At 38.1% G+C, this 20,197-nt stretch overlaps 1 protein-coding gene across 1 annotated transcript in view; it reads left to right on the forward strand.

Moving 5' to 3' along the window:
- The window catches only part of LOC133658836 (proprotein convertase subtilisin/kexin type 5), a 68,010-nt gene that overhangs the window by 18,595 nt on the left and 29,218 nt on the right, over positions 1 to 20,197 (forward strand). The window contains exons 5-8 of the mRNA XM_062061282.1: positions 10,236 to 10,381; positions 12,462 to 12,656; positions 16,666 to 16,752; positions 16,824 to 17,025. Of these exons, the coding sequence (XP_061917266.1) occupies positions 10,236 to 10,381; positions 12,462 to 12,656; positions 16,666 to 16,752; positions 16,824 to 17,025 (630 nt within the window). The remainder of the gene's footprint in view (positions 1 to 10,235; positions 10,382 to 12,461; positions 12,657 to 16,665; positions 16,753 to 16,823; positions 17,026 to 20,197) is intronic.

A 20,197-nucleotide genomic window follows, 5' to 3' on the forward strand; every position in this document is an offset into this window, starting at 1 on the left:
TTTGGCCGAAAAAGTAAAGATAAAGGTGAAGTTATAACACTGAAACACCCTCAGGAAGAGGTGCTTTAAGACATGGCTAGCGAGCTAGCGGCTAACGTCCAGGCGCAGTCTGCAGTGTTTTAGCTACTTCTAAATCACTAATCCTCATCTCCATGGCGACAAATAAAGTAGGTTTCTTACAAGTATCATCCCTGCAGGACAAGGAATAGGTAAACATGCTTCACTACACACCGTAGGAGGATACAATAGCTCACCGCCATCACAATGTAAACAAATGTCATGAGTGGATCTACACCTGACATCCACTGTAATGATACCAAGTACAAGAGCGTATCTAGTCGATACTAGTATGATAACATTGATATTTTTTAACATCACAAAATCTTTTTTCCTTTTTAAAATTCATATAATGTTTATAAACTCAGGAAATACGTCCCTGGACACATGAGGACCTTGAATATGACCAATGTATGATCCTGTAACTACTTGGTATCGGATCGATACCCAAATGTGTGGTATCATCCAAAACTAATGTAAAGTATCAAGCAGCAGAAGAATAAGTGATTATTACATTTTAACAGAAGTGTAGATAGAACATGTTAAAACAGAAAATAAGCAGATATTAACAGTAAATGAACAAGTAGATTAATAATTCATTTTTACAGTTTGTCCCTCATAATGTGTACAAAATAATAGGTGTATAAATGACACAATATGTTACTGCATACGTCAGCAGACTAATTAGGAGCCTTTGTTTGTTTACTTACTACTAAAAGACAAGTTGTCTGGTATGTTCACTATTATATTTAAGGAGTAAATTGCAATAAGAAACATATGTTTCATGTACCCTAAGATTTTTTGTTAAAATAAAGACAATAATGCCATTTTTTGTGGTTCCCTTTATTATTATTTAGAAAAGTATCAAAATACATTTTGGTACCGGTACCTGTACCAAAATATTGGTATCAGGACAATCCTACTCTGGTTGGGGGTGTCACTAATGTCATATTGATTTAAAAAATGTTTCTAATATTTTCGCGATCAACCGATAAGGTCCCAAAGATCAACTGGTGGATCGCGATCGAGGGGTTGGCGACCCCTGGTCTAATGAATTGTTTTATCTATGTTGTACTGGACAACTATATATATTTGCTATGTTGCAGTCAGTCCCATTTCCGGTTCTATTTCTCCATTACCATCACGGTCATGTGATTTCATTACAAAAAATATGATAAGTTAAAAGCAAGCACTGATTTGAAGCCCTGCACGATGGTGGCTGGAAGTACAAATGTTTGACTTGTGAAGCCTATTTTGGTCAAAATTAAACATCTGTTAGGACGGCTGCACTCAAAGCTGCTCTGAAATTCCCCCTTGAAATGCCCCTGTGTTGCAAATTACTTTTTATATAATATTTTCATTGTTGCACTTCCCACTAATCAATCTCCCTTTTACTTTGAATCAGCGGTTAGAGAGCTTAAACAGACCTCTGATTGTGAGCTTCTCCCCCCGCTTTCTGGTATTATGTGAGTCCGGTTACCGTCTATTCAGAATGCGACAGTGTTACCTGAGCCATTGGGAGCTCAGAGGGAAAGGTTTGCTTCAAACAGGTAATAATAGGTGTATGCAAAGAGAAGGGAGGAGCTGGTGTGTTTGTGTCACCACTTGTGAATCACAGCAGCAGGTGATTGTAAGGTAAAAGTCAACATGGGATGACAGTTTACTGCTCTTCTTAAACATATACTGTATGTGCGCGTGTGCAACATTTTATATTAGTAAGCCTTAAAATGATAAATGCCCTGGCAAAATTTTAAGTCAAATTCTTTTTTTAATTTTTCAGTTGGAAATGACACTAGAGAGTGGTAAAAGGTAATGTTAACTAACAAACGAATGTCATGTTTCAAAGTTATAATAGCGAATAAGTGAGATGTGAATACATCAGAATGTTATTTTTGATTGAAATATGTATTTTTTGTCAAGGGTAGGGTTGTCCAGATACCAATGTTTTGGTACCGGTACCGAAATGTATTTCGATACTTTTCGGTACTTTTCTAAATAAAGGGAACTACAAAAAATGTCATTGTTGGCTTTATTTTAACAAAAAATCTTACGGTACAGTAAACACATGTTTATTATTGTAATGTTGTCATTAAATAAAATAGTGAACATACGAGACAACTTATCTTTTACATACTTGCCAACCTTGAGACCTCCAATATCAGGAGGTGGGGGGGGGGGGTGGGGGGGGCGTGGTTGGGGCGTGGCTAAGGGCGTGGTTAAGAGGAGAGTATATTTACAGCTAGAATTCACCAAATCAAGTATTTCATATATATATATATATATATATATATATATATATATATATATATATATATATATATATAAATAATATATATATATATATATATATATATATATATGTATGAAATACTTGAGTTTCAGTGAATTCTAGCTATATATATATATTTGTTTTATTTTTTATTTTATTATACATATAAATAAAAGACATACTTGAATTTCAGTGTTCTGCAGGCTATCCAGTAGGTGGCAGTATTGTCCTGTTTAAGAGTGTCACAACATTGCTGTTTACGGCAGACAAACTGCTTTACGGTAGACTAAACGTGACTGCTGTTGTTGTGTGTTGTTACCGCACTGGGAGGATGTTAATGAAACTGCCTAACAATAAACCCACGTAAGAAACCAAGAACTCTCTCTCCTTGTTGTGCACTCTACTCTCTAAAAGCCGTAGATGTTATGACGTCATTGGGCAGGCAAGCTGCTGGGAAAGCGGACGTGAGAACGGCTGTCCCCACTCAGGTCCGCATTGAGCTGGAGGGGGCGTGGCCTCCAGCTCCGGCTGAATACCGGGAGTTTGCTGGGAGAAAATCTCTGCCGGGAGGTTGTCGGGAGAGGCGCTGAATACCGGGATTCTCCCGCTAAAAACGGGAGGGTTGGCAAGTATGTCTTTTAGTAGTAAGTAAGCAAACAAAGGCTCCTAATTAGTCTGCTGACGTATGCAGTAGCATATTTCCATTCTATTAATGTGTAAATATTATGAGGGACAAGCTGTAAAAAATAATTATTAATCTACTTGTTCATTTACAGTTAATATCTGCTTACTTTCTGTTTCAACATGTTCTATCTACACTTCTGTTCAAGTGTAATAATCACTTATTCTTCTCTTCTTTGATTTTTTACATTAGTTTTGGATGATACCACAAATTTAGGTATCGATCCGATACCAAGTAATTACAGTATCATACATTAGTCATATTCAAAGTCCTCATGTGTCCAGGGACGTATTTCCTGAGTCTATAAACATAATATGAATTTTAAAAAGGAAAAAGATTTTGTGACGTTAAAAATATCGATCTAATCATACTAATATCGACTAGATACGCTCTTGTACTTGGTAACATTACAATGGATGTGGGGTGTAAATCCACCCATGGTGTTTGTTTACATTGTGACGCCGGTGAGTTATTGTATCCTCCTACGGTGTGTAGTGAAGCATGTTTAGCTATTCCTCATCCTCCAGTGATAATGCTACTTGTAAGAAACTTACTTTATTTGCTGCAATGGAGGCGAGGATTAGTGATTTAGAAGTAGCTAAAACACTGCCGACTGTGGATGGACGCTAGCCATGTCTTAAAGCACCTCTTCCTGAGGACACTTCAGTATTATAGCTTCACCTTTATCGTTCGTTTTTAGGCCAAAATGCGTCCGTTCTCCCTTTTCTGTCTACACACTGTGTCTGCTTGTAAGTAGCCTGTGTGTGTGTGCTGCCGAACATGCTTCTCTGCTCGTAAAACCAGCAATGTCACGACGTGACGATGAGCCGTAATGCCCGTTAACAAAAAGAGGGGCGGGGGACCAGGACTTTTCAGAGGCGGTATAGTACCGAATATGATTCATTAGTATCGCGGTACTAGTACTAGTACAATACTAATACTATATTAGTGTACCGTACCACCCTAATTGTTTTGGTTTTATCGCCCAGGCCTAATTAAAATGTTACAATTGGCAATTGTCATCAAAAACAGATGGAGAATGTCCTATGGGATACATTGTGGTTGTCTTTTTTTTTTTGTGGTGTAAGTCGCTGATGTGAAAGTAATGAGCGTGTTGGAGTGGTCTGGCTCCGTGAAGAAATGATGGATGTTTGGCATTTATTGACATTTAGCTTCCTCTCTAAGGAAATAAGAAATGACTGAGACAACACTCAACAGGTTTGGTCTCCTCGCCTGCAGCTTAACTTGATGGTGCGCCCACGGCGTGTTTCAGCGATCGTACACGCACACCGGGAAGGGAGGAGGCGTTGCTTTGGTAATGCTGTTGTGTCTCGGTGGAATGGAGAGTCTAATATTTGCACAGAGGGGTCCTCAAACATCCCGCGGTTTCTCAAGTGGTGCGTTTTCAGAGACGGCGTCGGGTCCACGCCAGCTGCTATTGTTGCGTGACTTGATGGATGCGGCGCGGCGCCTCCAGCTGTTCCCCCTCAAACAACCAATGCATCTTAGCGCCATGGCAACGCCACAAGAGATTGCAGCCAGTGGTCGGACTCTTATAGGGGAAGTCGGCACAACACACTGAGAGGATTAGCGGATTGTGGCTAATGAGCTCGCTGCCTTTCAGAATTTGGCTTTTCGGAAGTAAAGTGGAACCTCTCAAACTAACATTTTCTGGAAAAATATGCCTCAAAAGTTAAAAAATGTAACTTGCTGTGACATAGGCAAGGGTATGTTTACCATGAATTGATTAACGTGGACCCCGACTTAAAAAGGCCTACTGAAATGAATTTTTTTTATTTAAACGGGGATAGCAGATCTATTCTATGTGTTATACTTGATCATTTCGCGATATTGCCATATTTTTGCTGAAAGGATTTAGTATAGAACAACGACGATAAAGATCGCAACTTTTGGTATCTGATAAAAAAAAAGGCTTGCCCCTACCGGAAGTAGCGTGGCGTAGTCGGGTGAACATATCCGCAAAGTTCCCTATTGTTTACAATGATGGCCGCATGAAGTGAGAGAGATTCGGACCGAGAAAGCGACGATTTCCCAATTAATTTGAGCGAGGATGAAAGATTTGTGGATGAGGAAAGTGCAAGTGAAGGACTAGTGGGGAGTGGAAGCGATTCAGTTAGGGAAGATGCTGTGAGAGCCGGGGGTGACCTGATATTCAGCTGGGAATGACTACAACAGTAAATAAACACAAGACATATATATACTCTATTAGCCACAACACAACCAGGCTTATATTTAATATGCCACAAATTAATCCCGCATAACAAACACCTAGGTGTTTGTTATGCTAGCTCCTAGCTACTAGCTACTAGCTCGAGCTAGTTATAGCTCGAGCGGGTTATATGGACGGGATCCCGTCCATAAAACCCGCCAATACAATTCAAACACCTGCACAACACACACACTCACTCAGCCCAAAGGACCGTTCACCTAACCCAAGGTTCATAAAGCTTATATATTTAACCAAAGTTACGTACGTGACACGCACGTACGGGCAAGCGATCAAATGTTTGGAAGCGCGCGGGTGGGACCTGATATTCAGCTGGGAATGACTACAACAGTAAATAAACACAAGACATATATATACTCTATTAGCCACAACACAACCAGGCTTATATTTAATATGCCACAAATTAATCCCGCATAACAAACACCTAGGTGGCTGTTATGCTAGCTCCTAGCTCTTAGCTACTAGCTCGAGCTAGTTATAGCAAGCGATCAAATGTTTGGAAGCGTACTCACGGTATCGCGTTTGCGTCTGTGTATCCAAATCAAAGTCCTCCTGGTAAGAGTCTCTGTTGTCCGAGTTCTTCGATCTTGACTGCATCTTTCGGTAATGTAAACAATGAAACACCGACTGTGTTGTGTTGCTGACTTCCCTCGCAAAATACTCCGCTTCGCACCGACAACTTTCTTCTTTGCTTGCTCAGCTTCTTTCTCCATAATGCAATGAACAAATTGCAACAGATTCACCAACACAGATGTCCAGAATACTGTGGAATAATGAGATGAAAACAGAGCTATTTCGTATTGGCTTCAATGGGGAAGCCATACCTCTGTTAAACTGGCTACGTCACGCGCATACGTCATCCTCCAAAGGACTTTTCAACCGGAAGTTTAGCGAGAAATTTAAAATGTCACTTTATAAGTTAACCCGGCCGTATTGGCATGTGTTGCAATGTTAAGATTTCATCATTGATATATAAACTATCAGACTGCGTGTTCGGTAGTAGTGGCTTTCAGTAGGCCTTTAAACAAGTTGAAAAACTTATTCAGGTGTTACCATTTGGTGGTCAATTGTACGGAATATGTACTGTACTGTGCAATCTACTAATTAAAGTCTCAATCAATCACTCATTGCATCAGGGGACCCCAAACTTTTTGATTCGGGGGCCACATTGGCTTAAAATAATTTGGCCTATCTATATACATACACTTGTAAAGAACATCATGTCATGGCTGTCTTGAGTTTCCAATAATTTCTACAACTCTTTATTTTTTTGTGATAGAGTGATTGGAGCACATACTTGTTGGTCACAAAAAACATTCATGAAGTTTTGTTCTTTTATGAATGTATTATGGGTCTACTGAAAATGTGAGCAAATGTGCTGGGTCAAAAGTATACATACAGCAATGTTAATATTTGCTTACATGTCCCTTGGCAAGTTTCACTGCAATAAGGCGCTTTTGGTAGCCATCCACAAGCTTCTGCTTGAATTTTTGGCCACTCCTCTTGACAAAATTGGTGCAGTTCAGCTAAATTTGATGGTTTTCTGACATGGACTTGTTTCTTCAGCATTGTCCACACATTTAAGTCATTACTTTGGGAAAGGCCATTCTAAAACCTTCATTCTAGCCTGATTTAGCCATTCCTTGACCACTTTTGATGTGTGTTTGGGGTCATTGTCCTGTTGGAACACCCAACTGTGCCCAAGACCCAACCTCCGGGCTGATGATTTTATGTTGTCCTGAAGAATTTGGAGTTAATCCTTATTTTTCATTGTCCCATTTAAAGCACCAGTTCCATTGGCAGCAAAACAGGCCCAGAGCATAATACTACCACCACCATGCTTGACGGTGGGAATGGTGTTCCTGGGATTAAAGGCCTCACCTTTTCTCCTCCAAACATATTGCTGGGTATTGTGGCAAAACAGCTCCATGTGTGTTTCATCTGACCTCACATGGACAAAGATAAGACCTTATTGCAGTGAAACTTGCCAAGGGACATGTAAGCAAATATTAACATTGCTGTATGTATACTTTTGACCCAGCACATTTGCTCACATTTTCAGTAGACCCATAATACATTCAAAAAAACACCAAACTTCATGAATGTTTTTTGTGACCAACAAGTATGTGCTCCAATCACTCTATCACAAAAAAATTAGAGTAGTTCTCCATTTACAATAAGTGCTTCCAGGATTTTTCACACTTTTTTTTATTTGTTATTGTTGCAGCCCTAAACGCCTGAATTTGTCAGCTTTTTCAGAAAGTTGCAGCAAAAGTTGCAATGTTTTGAAGCTTATTATTATTCAATAACAATGAATCAGCTTGTGATTGAATGAATGTGTTATTAATCCACCTGTCATGTAGATCATCCACTGCCTCCCCTCACTGATCCACCTCATCGCTGATATCATCCATTCTTCCCTCACACCTAGAAATGTTCCCCTCAGCCTTCAGAACAGCAGTCATAACGTCAATTTTGAAAAAAACCTGTCTCAGATCCAAATCATTTCAACAACCTTCGTCACATTTCAAATTTACCATTCATCCTTGATAAAAAATGTCTCCTCCCAGATTCACTCCCACATACTGTTAAATTCCAGTCTGGTGTGACCCTGCACAGCACTTGTAAACAAACCACTAACGATCTCCTCCTGGCAGCTGATTCTTGTCTTCTCACCACCAACAATACTGCATTTACATCTCGTGACCTGAATATTAACCAAGTTTTAGCGATATTGTTATTATAGAGGCTAACGCAGACAAACTATTTTTAGTGGCCCTGGGATCTGAGCCGAGGATGTCGTTGTGGCTTGTGCAGCCCTTTGAGACACTTGTGATTAAGGGCTATATAACTCAACTTTGATTGATTGACATAGAGCTAACTAGCTTGAGCTGCTATATCAGGCATGGGCAATTATTTTTACTCAGCGGCCACATTGGTCGGTGTCTGGGGCCTGGTACATATGTGAGTATATATATATATATATATATATATATATATATATATATATATATATATATATATATATATATATATATATATATATATATATATATATATATATATATATATATATATATATATATATATATATATATATATATAAAATGTATCAGTGGTCTTTGATGGCTCTCATTAAATCTGTCATGATTAATAGTGTTGTTGTTGTTGAAGGGAGAAGCAAATGTTGTGATGCTTCTGTAAAATGACTATGCCTCCGTATGCTTAAAATGAGCAAAATACCTAAATATGACAATAGATCCTGTTACTACATTACATATATACTTACAACAAAACATTTATTTGGGTTTATTACAGCGCTTTATAGGCGGAATAGAGCGACTCTCATTGGCTCCATTGTTATTTGTCTTTTGGTAATGTTTATTATGGGCTTGCTGCAATGCAAGCAGCCCATATTATTATTCCTCATACTTCAACTTTAATTATTATAGTTCCGCACGTTTCTCTTATGCTTAATACGTGACGAACGGGCTGACGAACCCCCACATATGTTATACCGGCGGAAAGGTCTCACTCGCGCCTACGGCGGTACTTTAAGTTGGCAACATTTCGTGTTACCATGGTGATGCTATTCACAAATATTTTAAAAAATGGGCCAATTGAATGGGTAGATACCCTTTTAATGGACGATTGCTCTGAGACAAACGCCAAAAAGACAAGATTACCTCTTCTTGTAGCTCAGTCATACTTTCACATAGCTCGGTGCTTAACGTCTCATTTTGTTCACACACTTGTCTACTTTCGACACAAGCTAACTGATAGCATGCTAACGTTAGCTTGCTTGCATGCTAACATAAGCATGATGTTTTTTTAGCTAAATTTGCTTCCGTTTACCCCAGAGTCAAATAACTTGGTAGCATGTAAAGCATGTAAAGTTCGCATACTAGCAAGCTAATATTAGCATGCTAACTTTTTTTTTGCTGTTTTTTCACCCTTTTCTCTACTTCCGCAGCTATACACCTTACAGCCGTGTTACTTGATATGTGAGACATGATAACTGTTAGCATGCCATCGTTAGCACACATGCTAAGTTTTACATTTTAATGTAAGCATGCTAATGCTTACATACCAAAGACTATAAAAAATGGGACCCATTACCTCCCTGCTTGGCACTCAGCATCAAGGGTTGGAATTGGGGGTTAAATCACCAAAAATGATTCCCGGGCTCGGCCACCGCTGCTGCCCACTGCTCCCCTCACCTCCCAGGGGGTGAACAAGGAGATGGGTCAAATGCAGAGGATAAATTTCACCACACTTGGTGTGTGTGTGTGACAATCATTGGTACTTTGACTTTAATGTTTTAGGCTAGCTCTGTAGCTCATTTTGAACAGTTACATCTAAAACTCACGGATTCAGACACTCGGCACCATCTTAAAAGTATGGCGGCTTCCGACGACCCCCGGCCAGAGGTCCAGGGCACAGATAGCAGGCCCATCAAAATTTCCGTGGGAATTTGCTAGTTTACAAAATACAATGCATAAAAAAAGAAACATATGTGTTCTTGTCTTACATAAGGATTGTGAATGATAGGCACAATTCCCCCCCAAAAAGTGCAATTCCCCTTTAATGACACCCTCTGAGCTGCAAATAAAATGGCCATTAACTTTTTGTATGTGAGGGGGGAAGGGGGGGGGGGAATAAGCACAATAAGTTTGAAAAAAAAAAAAGAATGGAAGTTCTATTGCCAACAAAACAGTTGCCGGTGTCATTTCATCCAGCTTTATGTGGGTGGAAACTGCCTCCATCAACATTCATCTTCTATTGTGTCACTTTGAAAGGTCCATTTAAAATGTCACAATAGGCCGACATATTGGCTCTTAAAACTTTTGGTCAATAATTAATTGAAGAGTTTTGTTCGCATAAACTTTGCTTGGATTTAGACAAATCACTGTTGAGTATGCGTAAATATTATGTTTGGTATTACACTCGGGTTGTTTATTAACTTTTTTCCTTCCCAGTTTCAGACACCAGTGTCGCAAGCACTGTCCCCGCAGCACATATGAGGACTGGAGCAGGGGTGTGTGTTTGTCCTGTCCCACATCCTGCACAGACTGTAGGAGTGACGCACGCTGCCTTGCCTGCCAGCCTGCTTACTTCTTATATGGTACCATATTTGGCCTTTTTTTCCCATTTTCTTCTCTTATTACCATTTTTTTTAATGTCAACGCAGTACTATAGTGTCTTTACATGCAGTCACTGTGTAGGTGTCCATATTCAGTTGACACTCAGTCATGAGTCTTCATTTGGATTGCAAATCAAGTTTGTGTGCGCAAATGGGAAAGATTTGATATGCAAATCATGGCTTTTTGCTTTTCAATTGGCATGTTAGGTTGTATTCTCTTTGTAAAAAATGTTATAGGTAAGATAAATGTCACATAATCTTATTAAAATGATATAAAAATAAATATAACCACAAAAATAACAACTAGATGAGGCAATTCCTGAAGGAATTGCGTGTGAATGCTCCAATGCTGAAGTTCAAGTGAAACGCTGACAGAATGTAGTATGAATGTAATTAGTTTGAATCAGGGGCGTCACTAGCTTTTAAGGACGGGGGGGGCTTAGCCCCCAGGAGATGCAGGATGCGAGCGAATGTAGCGCACGAGCACAAAACTTCACAAACGGCTAACAAAGACTTAGAAAATATTCATTGTTATTATCATTATTTCAGTCGGTTTCTTTTCAATCTGGGTTCAGTACAACAACAAACATGGGTTTGCACAGTGACATTTTGTTTACATCATCAATAAGAAACAATGACTTGCATGATCCTTCAAGATACACTGAAACACAATGAAAGTCATGGCATTAGCCTCTATGTTATTCATTCACAACATAGAGGCTAATGCCACCACTTTAGCTCACAATACAATAATTGTTTGTTCCCAAATATTTTGAAGTTGCACAGATTACATTTTGGACACATATGTGACTAAAATGGTTGTAAATGCAAGCCCTGGAAATATTACTTAATACTTGAATTAAAGTAATATCTGGACCGAGATAATTTGGCTTGTATATAATATATTTATATATATATATATATATATATATATATTATGGCAAGCCGTTAAGGAAATTAAATATATATGGAAGTCTGAATAGAAATGAGAAACTTTTATATATGCTGTAAATAAGAAAGACTGCTGATCTGAAAAAGAGCCAAAACTGTCACAGAGCTGAGGGACCATCTTCAAAGTGCAATGCTGAAACAAATAATGCAAACAATAAAATGTAACTTCCAGGGTTTGAGATTAACGTAGTCCCGTCGTCCCGGGGATGGTAAAAAAAAATGCACGGGATGAAATTAAATGCTCCCCGGGACGATGGCTTTTAACCATTTTTTTTCTTTTTCTTTTTATGTATTTATTCATTTTACATTTTATATTAAATATCTTGGTTTTTCCACCCTCTGAAAATCCTATGAAATGTTTAACAAGCCATCCTATAATAATACAACAGCTATTAATGTAACAATACAATAAAAAATATATATTTAATGATGTTGTTTTCATTATTTTAACAATAGGCTAATGTATATTACTTTATATAGATTCTACAAGAAACACAAAACTTAAAAACTAAATTATTTACAATTGCAGACACAAGGTTCTTGTTCTGCAGTGCTGTGTGCTAATGTGCTTCGTAGACCTGCAGGATCGCAAGCAAGGTCGCAGAGAAAATGCGGACTGGATTTTGAGTGATGTGGGCATTTTCTATATGAACAAGTGGAATGGATTGGATACCGACGCACTAAAGGGGCTCACTAACTTACGCTATGAAGTGAGGGGAAACTGAGTGAATAATGACAGATTATATGATTATATATTTAAACTCATATTCGGGCCACTTTATAATTAATATGTCGGCATGTCGGCATAACGCGTTGACCTCGCGACGTCACGCGCATACGTCATCCTCCAAAGGCGTTTTGAACCGGAAGTTCCCCGGGAAATTTAAAATTGCGCTTTATAAGTTAACCCGGCCGTATTGGCATGTGTTGCAATGTTAAGATTTCATCATTGATATATAAACTATCAGACTGCGTGGTCGCTAGTAGTGGCTTTCAGTAGGCCTTTAATTTTGGTGTAGAAAAAAATGCTTTGGAGCATTCACACAATAATTCGATGTAGTTATTTTCATAGTGGATTTCAATGTTTCAACTGTTGTCTCTTCCCTGTTAGGAGACAATTGTGTTCAACAGTGCCCGCAGCAGACCTTCACTGACACCACTGGGTGGCGCTGTGAGTCTTGCCACAGCTCCTGCCAGACATGTCACGGGCCTCGGTCTACAGACTGTGACCTTTGTCTCGCTGGAAACCCTCCTCTTCATGGGCAGTGCCCTCTGGCTAACTGCCCATTGGGCCACTACTTTGATGGTAAGTCTTCCTCATAGCCATTAAGGTGGCTACTTTTCCCCTTCCACCTGCTAGTATTGGACAGACACAAGATTAGAGTCGAACTGGGTTCATTCTCTGATGGTTGATGTCTTGCTGGAGGGCACTCGAGCAGAGTGGGCACACCCACGTTGTCATCTGAGAGCCACTTTAATGGAGCAGTTCTAGAAAGCCTAGCTCCGGCACCCACATTGATCTTTGTCACTTCTGAAGTACCAATAATGTTATCAGCCAGGCTATTATTGTCAAGAACCATTTTATTTATGTGATGTACAGTTTTCACAAAAGTGCTTACAATTTTCACATTTCAACAATATTTTCTTTATCACAGTATATCTTCTGAAGGGACAAGAAATTAAACTGTGGTTATACTTTAGAGTAGCCCAGTGTAAATATTGACAGCGGTTTTTAATTTTGTTTTAGTCACTGTTTTTTGACGAACATATATGTATTTAGTCTAGTTTTAATCAACAAAATTACATATTTCAGTCAGCCAAAATGACTAATTATTATTTTTTGTGTTGTTTATATTTAGTTTTAGTTGACTAGAATTTGGTTGACTATAATATATACCAGGGGTCACCAACCTTTTTGAAACCAAGAGCTAATTCTTGGGTACTGATTAATGCGAAGGGCTACCAGTTTGATACACACTTAAATAAATTGCCAGAAATAGCCAATTTGCTCAATTTACCTGAAACTCTATGTTATTATTAATAATTAATTATATTTACACTTAATTGAACGGTTTAAAAGAGGAGAAAACACGAAAAAAAAATGACAATTACATTTTGAAACATAGTTTATCTTCAATTTGGACTCTTTAAAATTCAAAATTCAACCAAAAAAAAGAAGAGAAAAACTTAAAAAAAGAATTTATGGAACATCATTAGTAATTTTTCCTGATTAAGATTAATTTTAGAATTTTGATGACATGTTTTAAATAGGTTTAAAATGCAATCTACACTTTGTTAGAATATATAACAAATTGGACCAAGCTATATTTCTAACAAAGAAAAATCATTATTTCTTCTAGATTTTCCAGAACAAAATTTTTAAAAGAAATTCAAAAGACTTTGAAATAAGATTTAAATTTGATTCTACAGATTTTCTAGATTTGCCAGAATATTTTTTTTGAATTTTAATCAGAATAAGTTCGAAAAAACAGAAGCTAAAATGAAGAATTAAATTAAAATGTATTTATTATTCTTTACAATAAAAAAAAGTAAATGTACTTGAACATTGATTTAGATTGTCAGGAAAGAAGAGGAAGGAATTTAAAAGGTAAAAAGGTATATGTGTTTAAAAATCCTAAAATCATTTTTAATGTTGTATTTTTTCTCTAAAATTGTCTTTCTGAAAGTTATAAGAAGCAAAGTAAAAAAATTTATGAATTTATTTAAACAAGTGAAGACCAAGTCTTTAAAATATTTTCTTGGATTTTCAAATTCTATTTGAGTTTTGTCTCTCTTAGAATTAAAAATGTCGGGCAAAGCGAGACCAGCTTGCTAGTAAATAAATAAAATTTAAAAAATAGAGGCAGCTCACTGGTAAGTGCTGCTACTTGAGCTATTTTTAGAACAGGCCTGCGGGCTACTCATCTGGTCCTTACAGGCTACCAGTTGCCCGCGGGCACCGCGTTGGTGACCCCTGATATATACAGTACAGGCCAAAAGTTTGGACACACCTTCTCATTCAATCTTTATTTTCATGACTATTTACATTGTAGATTGTCACATCAAAACTATGAATGAACACGTGTGGAGTTATGTACTTAACAAAAAAAGGTGAAATAACTGAAAACATGTTTTATATTTTATTCGCCCTGCGATGAGGTGGCGGCTTGTCCAGGGTGTACCCCGCCTTCCGCCCGAATGCAGCAGAGATAGGCACCAGCACCCCCCGCGACCCCGAAAGGGACAAGCGGTAGAAAATGGATGGATGGGATGGACGTTTTATATTCTAGTGTCTTCAAAACAGCCACCGTTTGCTCTGATTACTGCTTTGCACACTCTTGGCATTCTCTCAATGAGCTTCAAATGTGCTTGAAGTTCATCCAGAGAATGCCAAGAGTGTGCAAAGCAGTAATCAGAGCAAAGGGTGGCTGTTTTGAAGAAACTAGAATATAAAAGATGTTTCCAGTTTTTTCACCTTTTTTTGTAAAGTACATAACTCCACATGTGTTCATTCATAGTTTTGATGTGACAATCTACAATATAAATAGTCATGAAAATAAAGAAAACACATTGAATGAGAAGTTAAATGGCCTTTTTTAAAGTTTCCTTGAAATAACTTTTATTTAAATTAACCAGCAAAGCATTTGTTTAACAAAAAAGTAGCTTAATCGTTATGGTCAGGAAGGAAACTGTTAGTCATTTTATGCTCCGCAGGTCAATATTAATAGATATTTTTCAGGCATTTCTTCTTTTTCCACTGCTACTGTGACCCATCCGGTCTGGTTTTTGCTTTTCCGTTCTGCCCGGGACTCGAACCTGAGAGACGAGCGTGCTAGCTACCGAGCCAAAAGCCCGAGCTGATTGTGGAATCTTTACAGTAAAACGTTACTGTAAAGTTTCTACAGTCAGTGGTGGAAACGTAATATAAAACAGTGAAATGAAACTTAACTGTTTATTATTTGTTGACTAAAATGTTTAATTTGCCTCATTTTAGTCAGGGGAAAATTGGTTGATTACGATAACTAAGACGGAAATTGTTAGTCAACAAAATTGACACTGAGGTATGCAGTGTACAGCTTGTGTAGCATTATATATTATTATCTAAATTAAGGGTGCTAAAAATATGTATTCAAATCTAAATAACAATTTTTATTTATTCCAATTCTTAATCGATTCATAACTTTAGAGAATCGATTTAAAAATATGTTTTTTGGTTTTTGTTTTGTTTTGCAAAACGTTTTTTTAAGAATCATTGTTTTAATTTAAAAATTAAAAAAATATTGATATTATTATTATTATTGATAATGTTGCTTTTATTAATTTTTGATTTTCCTTTTTTTTTTTAAGTATTGAATTTGTAAGTTTTCTCAATGGGGTTGCTCTATTTACTTTTATTAGATTGGTTAACATATTGTGATTTTTGTAAATATAATTGTAAAAAGGCCAACACGGCGTGTATAAGTGGTACACAAGCAGCCAAGAGGAGCTTTTGTAACCTGTAACCTGTTTTGAAAAGGTTTTTGTCAGAATAATTGTATCTAAGTTATCACAAAACTTTCTGCTGCCATGAGTTCCCGGCGAGCCGACAAAAGCTGTCTTTGATCTTACCAAGCAGAAGGCTTGTAAAACTCCACTGTGTAGGATGGGAAGCGACATGAAGGGGTCGGCTTCTTTGATGTATTGTAATCCACAGGAAGATTTTGTCTTGACCCGAGATCTACAAAGCGGAGAGGAAGCAGGACCTGACCCCCCTCCAGGCACCTTTTCTTTGAACTGTTTTGTGACCAAAGGCAGCGGCTGTTTATGACCCCTGTCCCTTTAGAAACAGCTGTTGCCATGTAATCAGGGAAAGTCCAAATAAGAGAGGATGCGTACAATCTTTCGTCCGAGCGTGGTGGGAGACCGTACAAAGAGTACAGCCCAGACGTTTCTCCTCAATTGAGCCAAATTGAATTCTGTCTCTGTTTAATAGATGTTATCAGTGTTTGAACCTGACATTTTTATTATCATTTATATACCAAATAATATATTACAAGAATTGTGTTAGGTCGAAAATCGATTCTGAATCGAATAGTCACCCCAAGAATCGGAATTTAATCGCGAGGTGCTCCAGATTCTCTATTTATTATGCACAAAAGATCAATCAAAACACAGCAATTGTGGTCTAAATAGGTGGGGACATAAGTGACTACCAAGGTAGTACTTTGCTTTGAGAAGATAAACCATAAAAAAAGGGTGCTGAAATGTGGTGAGTCTGCTAACATTTATGAGATGCATGTATTTTATAACTTTTATACCGCTTGTTTTTATTCCAGCCGAATATGCTAAATGTCACACCTGTGACATGTCCTGCAAGACCTGCTTCGGCCCACAACCACTGGATTGTTCCTCTTGTTTTGAAGGTACCAACACTTTCTGTCATGCTTTAAAAATCCCAAACATGATGTCTCTCATGAGCATGGTGGTGTCACAGGCTATTTCCTGGACCAGGAAAGTTCTTGTGTGGTGCAGTGTCCCTCCGGCTCCTACGCTAACTCCGCCACTCAGCTGTGTGAGAGCTGCTCGCCTAACTGCGAAGCTTGCGTGGGCGCCAGCGATAACTGCATCAGCTGCTCCAAGCAGGGCAGCTTTAAGCTCTTTCTCCACCAAGGGATGTGCTGGTCAAATTGCCCAGAGTAAGCTGCAATAACACTTTCATCCTTGCTACGAATGCTGTTTCCCAGAGACATTATGTGTTTGTTGAGTAACAATGCCAAAGAAAAACATCACCTGAGCACTGCGATGCTTTTTGACTTTGGGGCCCACCTAAATATTAACACTGAATTAGTAATCTTACCCTTGATTTGAATTGTATCCAATAATTACTACTTACCTACTTACACTTTAAGAGGATAAACCTTGTCGAATGATATGAAACAATGTGTTAATCACAAAGATTATTATCAAGGCTTAGTTCAGGATAATTACAAAATAAATACTAATTAAATATGAGGGAAAAGAAGTGACTCATATAAATTAGAGATGTCCGATAATATCGGTCTGCCGATATTATCGGCCGATAAATGCGTTAAAATGTAATATCGGAAATTATCGGTATGGTTTTTTTTTATTATCAGTATCGTTTTTTGTTTTTTTTGGGGTTTTGTTTTTTTTTGGTTTTTGTTTTTTTTATTAAATCCACATAAAAAACACAAGATACACTTACAATTAGTGCACCAACCCAAAAAACCTCCCTCCCCCATTTACACTCATTCACACAAAAGGGTTGTTTCTTTCTGTTATTAATATTCTGGTTCCTGCATTATATATCAATATATATCAATACAGTCTGCAAGGGATACAGTCCGTAAGCACACATGATTTTCCGTGCTGCTGGTCCACTAATAATACTAACCTTTAACAGTTAATTTTACAAATTTTCATTAATTACAAGTTTCTATGTAACTGTTTTTATATTGTTTTACTTTCTTTTTTATTCAAGAAAATGTTTTTAATTTATTTATCTTATTTTATTTTATTCATTTTTTTAAAAAGTACCTTATCTTCACCATACCTGGTTGTCCAAATTAGGCATAATAATGTGTTAATTCCACGACTGTATATATCGGTTGATATCGGTATCGGTTGATATCGGTATCGGTAATTAAAGAGTTGGACAATATCGGCATATCGGATATCGGCAAAAAGCCATTATCGGACATCCCTAATATAAATTGAAGAAAAATACATCCATATACAATTGCACAGTGATAACATACATTGTAATTGAATTAATAATAAAATATAATAATATATATAGATATTTGTGGAGGTTGCCCTCTAGTGGGTTCCTCGGACCACCACACACTGCCATGAGAGCCCGGATTTCACAGTACAACACTGTTTTATTTGCATAAATGTTGAGAGCCTTTTGCTTTCCAGCAAAATGTATTTTTCTTTGGTCGTGTCTCTCTCTCTCTCTGGCTCCTACTCCAACTCCAACACTGTCTCGTCCCGGCTGCTGCTAATAAAGGCGACAGGTGATTAGATAACAAGGCACACCTGGGCCATCCACTCACCTGTCGCTGTCTTCGAGGCCGGTCCTTGCACACCCCGTTCCGCAGCAGGCCCGCAGGCCACACCCCCCTCCACAATATTACCTAAATAAACTATTTAAAATGAAAATACAGCTTCACCGCTTTAGTCATAATTTTTGCAATTAATATGCACTGATTTCCCAAATAGTTAGTTTTTTTGTATTTTCACACCTACATGCGAAGTCCAAGGGTGCGCTTATTTCATTTTAGCGCGTATAACTGAATTACTTTTCCGGTTGACCTATGACGTCACACGAGGATTTGCGGATTCCCTACAACTTGTTTTAACTGATGTCCGCTGTAATATTTGCACAGATTACAAATATCTCACATGGCTATGCTGATGTTAAAAAAGCAGATAGCATCAAGAAACGATCTTGAATTGCGCTAAGGACATGATGCTACTACCAAGAATGTACAGTATCTGGTTGGATGCAAAGAAAGGCAGCGGAAGAGTTTTTTTGAAGGCTTATTTTATTTAGTTAAATAATATAACTTAGGTACCCTAGCTGTAAAAACAAAAATATGGTATATGGCAAAAAAATGGATATCATATGCAGCTGAGATAGGCTCCAGCACCCACCGCGACCCCAAAAGGGACAAGCGGTAGAAAATGGATGGATGGATGGATCATATTTCTTAGCTAATTTGCTGTAGCTTGATGACGTTGCATCTCTGATGATAGTATTGATATTTGTTAAACATCCTTAATTCAATTCTGAAATGTGCAGAAGGCTCATGTTCTCCAGGTCATCTTTGTGTGTGTGAATGACGGAAAGAAAAGCTCAGACTCCCTTAAGATAAATAATTTGGCTCCACCTGCTGATTTGCATGTGTAACCCATAGGGATCAGCCCCCTTCACACGAACCAAAGTGTGCAGATTAAGATACAAGATCGCTAGATAACAAACCTAAACACTAACCTGTTGTTCAGAGTAAATCCTAAACCGTCAGAGAATATTCCCATATGAACTTTTACGGGTCAATATGGTAATAGCCCACCTGATGGAGACAAGTGGAAGAAGAATATAAAAGAAGACACATTCAATGTTTCAATCAATCAATCAATGTTTATTTATACAGCCCTAAATCACGAGTGTCTCAAAGGGCTGCACAAGCCACAACGACATCCTCGGCTCAGATCCCACATCAGGGCAAGGGAAAACTCAACCCAATTGGACAATGAGAAACCTTGGAGGGGACCGTAGATGTGGGACCCCCCCCCCGGGCGACCGGTGCAATGGACATCGAGTGGATCTAGCATAATATTGTGAGAGTCCAGTCCATAGTGGATCTAACATAATAGTGAGAGTCCAGTCCATAGTGGATCTAACATAATAGTGTGAGAGTCCAGTCCATAGTGGATCTAACATAATAGTGAGAGTCCAGTCCATAGTGGATCTAACATAATAGTGTGAGAGTCCAGTCCATAGTGGATCTAACATAATAGTGTGAGAGTCCAGTCCATAGTGGGTCTAACATTATATTGTGAGAGTCCAGTCCATAGTGGATCTAACATAATATTGTGAGAGTCCAGTCCATAGTGGATCTAACATAATAGTGAGAGTCCAGTCCATATTGGATCTAACATAATAGTGAGAGTCCAGTCCATAGTGGATCTAACATAATAGTGTGAGAGTCCAGTCCATAGCGGATCTAACATAATAGTGTGAGAGTCCAGTCCATAGTGGATCTAACATAATAGTGTGAGAGTCCAGTCCATAGTGGATCTAACATAATAGTGTGAGAGTCCAGTCCATAGTGGATCTAA

Source organism: Entelurus aequoreus, linkage group LG10 (genome assembly GCF_033978785.1).
Source record: "Entelurus aequoreus isolate RoL-2023_Sb linkage group LG10, RoL_Eaeq_v1.1, whole genome shotgun sequence".
Classification (NCBI taxonomy): domain Eukaryota; kingdom Metazoa; phylum Chordata; class Actinopteri; order Syngnathiformes; family Syngnathidae; genus Entelurus; species Entelurus aequoreus.